Source organism: Penaeus japonicus, unplaced genomic scaffold, assembly GCF_977035675.1.
Source record: "Penaeus japonicus unplaced genomic scaffold, GWHDUDI00000001_assembly GWHDUDI00000030, whole genome shotgun sequence".
Taxonomy (NCBI): domain Eukaryota; kingdom Metazoa; phylum Arthropoda; class Malacostraca; order Decapoda; family Penaeidae; genus Penaeus; species Penaeus japonicus.
Window position 1 is genome coordinate 8968176 of NW_028234432.1, and position 2500 is coordinate 8970675.

Sequence of the window (2500 nt, forward strand, 5' to 3'; positions counted from 1 at the left end):
CTTTCCACTTGTCTCTGCAAGGCTAAGCATGAAGACTTCAACTTCGCTCATCCTCCTGGTAAGTGCCTTCCGAACAGGTGCCGACTTGCTACGGCGAAGGGCCCGAGATCCTATTGACCTGGTGAGCAGGACTAGTGGGAGTCACCAGTAGGGGATGGCTCCCAATTTCACCAAGGGATATGACAGGGTTTCCTTAGATGGCCCAAGGAAAACCCTTGGCCAAACACTCTCGACCTTTATATAAAGACTTGCAACTCGAGTCCATTGCAAGTCTCAAGCGTCAGGAATAACAATCGGAATGACTCCCAGTTCCAGATAAGAAGGAAAAAAGGTCATGGTTCTTGATATTTCTAAGGTGCACGCAAAAGTGTTGAGGTTTGCACACATCAACACCTCTGAGAGATAATAGCCTCTTGGTATATGCAGCATCACTGGGGCTGAGTCTTCTTTTCTCATAAAACCCTCAGACAGTGTGAGGAAGATACCGTTGCAAGAACTTGTTATTGCAAAGTGCATAGGAATCCTTTTAGGCAACACTGTAAGTACCTAATTTGCTCCCAGGCATTGTTTTGAGTCAAAGCCTGTGCAGTGAAAAAAAAAGAAAAAAAAAAATCACACTCTATTGCTATTATGACCTTTCTCCGATATTCTGGCAACTTCTTTTAATAATGCATGATTTTACTTTTACCACATTATACGGTCTAATATAACCATAGGCTATGTCGAGGTGTATTGGTGCATTGGTGTATTGATTCCATATAAAAACTCATGTGGATTGCATTCTTGTTAATCGAAATAATGTATTTTCATAGGATGAGTTTCCCAATTCTCATCTTTACGAAAATCTTATCAAACTTATATTACAATGCGTACAAGAGAGGAGGATGACCTTGTCTACCACTTCCATTCCCAAAAGTTGTGGGCAGTACTACCGACATCTTGTACTGTGGTAGCTACCACTATAGCAGCTGAATTGATGTCCAAGTAATGCGACATTGACCGGGTATAAAAGAATATTGTCAAGGCCAGGTGAGTGATAAAGGAGTTGATGAACTTGCGGAAGCAGTATGCCTTCTCAGTCAAATCAGGGTATAATTGGGTGTCTGTCTTAAAGCAGTCGAAGTTGAAGGCAACGAAGCCACTCTGTTTCTTGTAGAATCTTTTTCATCTGTCATAGGTGATCAAGCAATGCTTCCGTGGCTTTTCCAAACACTTATTGAAGTTAAGTTGTCTACAATAACGATGTATCATGTATGTCCATATTTCCATTCAATTAACACAGGCGTTGCTTTAAGATAGGGGACCCCTGGGAGCGGGCGCCCTGAAATGGAAACTACGTGCCCCCCCCCCCCGAAATTCCACCGCTGTATGGATGTGAAGCATATTCATTAACAAAAGCCAGGGGTCCCAAAATCTTTGTACTCTGCCCATAATGAAGAACCTGCACAAGGGCTTTTGGGTCTTCATGTGTGCAATCCCTATGTACTGAGAATGTAGAACCATCTCTTGCTATTTACCATGACTACATAAACTGCTGTACTGCAGGAAACTTCAAAGAAGTAAATAATCTCTTACTTGTTTTCATCCCCCTTGTAGAATGCCAGCCCTTTGGTTGGAAGACGAATAATCTTGTGAATATCTTCGGCATTGCAGCCATCGGAACCCTCCAGATTCCCCTTTCGACCACTTAATTTGAGCTGTTTTTAGACAGAACTAGGAAAAGGCGGTATCAGGGCACAGGTCAAGGAGAGTGTTCTACAACGCAATTCTGAATACCAAGGATCATTATTGATAGATGTCTCGAAATTTGAAGATTGCATAGGTTTTACGGCTGTGAGCAGAAGGATCTCCATCCTCGATTTTCACTGCAGATTTGTATGCCATCCTTACAACAGTGAAGATTACTAATTATCATGGGAACCAGGCCTTTGTGATATATTGCGAAAATTTGAATAAATTTCATATATTATGCATGCTAGATGCATCTTGTAAAAGAGTTTGATGTGTCTCTAAGTATGCAATCTCTATTTAGTTCTACACAAAAAATCAGCTTGTTGCACACTATACAAAAGAAAACGAATACGCCAGTCATGTCTTTAACAGTTGCCGTGGCAGATGGTCTGAATTAAAATGGTACTACTGAGTGGTTCACACATAGAGCTATTTCGTAGGCAGAGTGATAGGCATGTTCAAATTAGCAAATCTCACTGAATGGAAGTGTACTGAAAGATTGAAATTGGAGTCATCTTGTTCATTTCGTTCACATTACATAGATAGACCGGCATTACTTGGAAATTACACATTTAAATCTTACTTGGCTGAATACTATATTGAGTTTAGAATTTAAAATCAGTTTCGTTCGCAGGTTTGGGTTTGTGCTGCCGCTTGCAGGCAGCTTCCTGGTCCTGCCAGAAGAGGAATTGAACCTCCTCCCAAGGATCTGTCTGACAGAGAGCCAAAATCTGCTCATGATAGGAATGAGGGCAATCAAATGATGATG

General features: G+C 41.4%; 1 protein-coding gene across 1 annotated transcript in view; it reads left to right on the forward strand.

Annotated features, from left to right (window-relative positions):
• Positions 1-16: 16 nt before the first annotated feature.
• Positions 17-2500, forward strand: part of LOC122242103 (trypsin-1-like) — a 3491-nt gene continuing 1007 nt past the window's right edge. Inside the window, exons 1-2 of the mRNA XM_042999318.2 lie at positions 17-58; positions 2366-2500. The exon at positions 2366-2500 is cut by the window's right edge and continues 1007 nt beyond it. Of these exons, the coding sequence (XP_042855252.2) occupies positions 29-58; positions 2366-2500 (165 nt within the window). The 5' untranslated portion in view covers positions 17-28. The remainder of the gene's footprint in view (positions 59-2365) is intronic.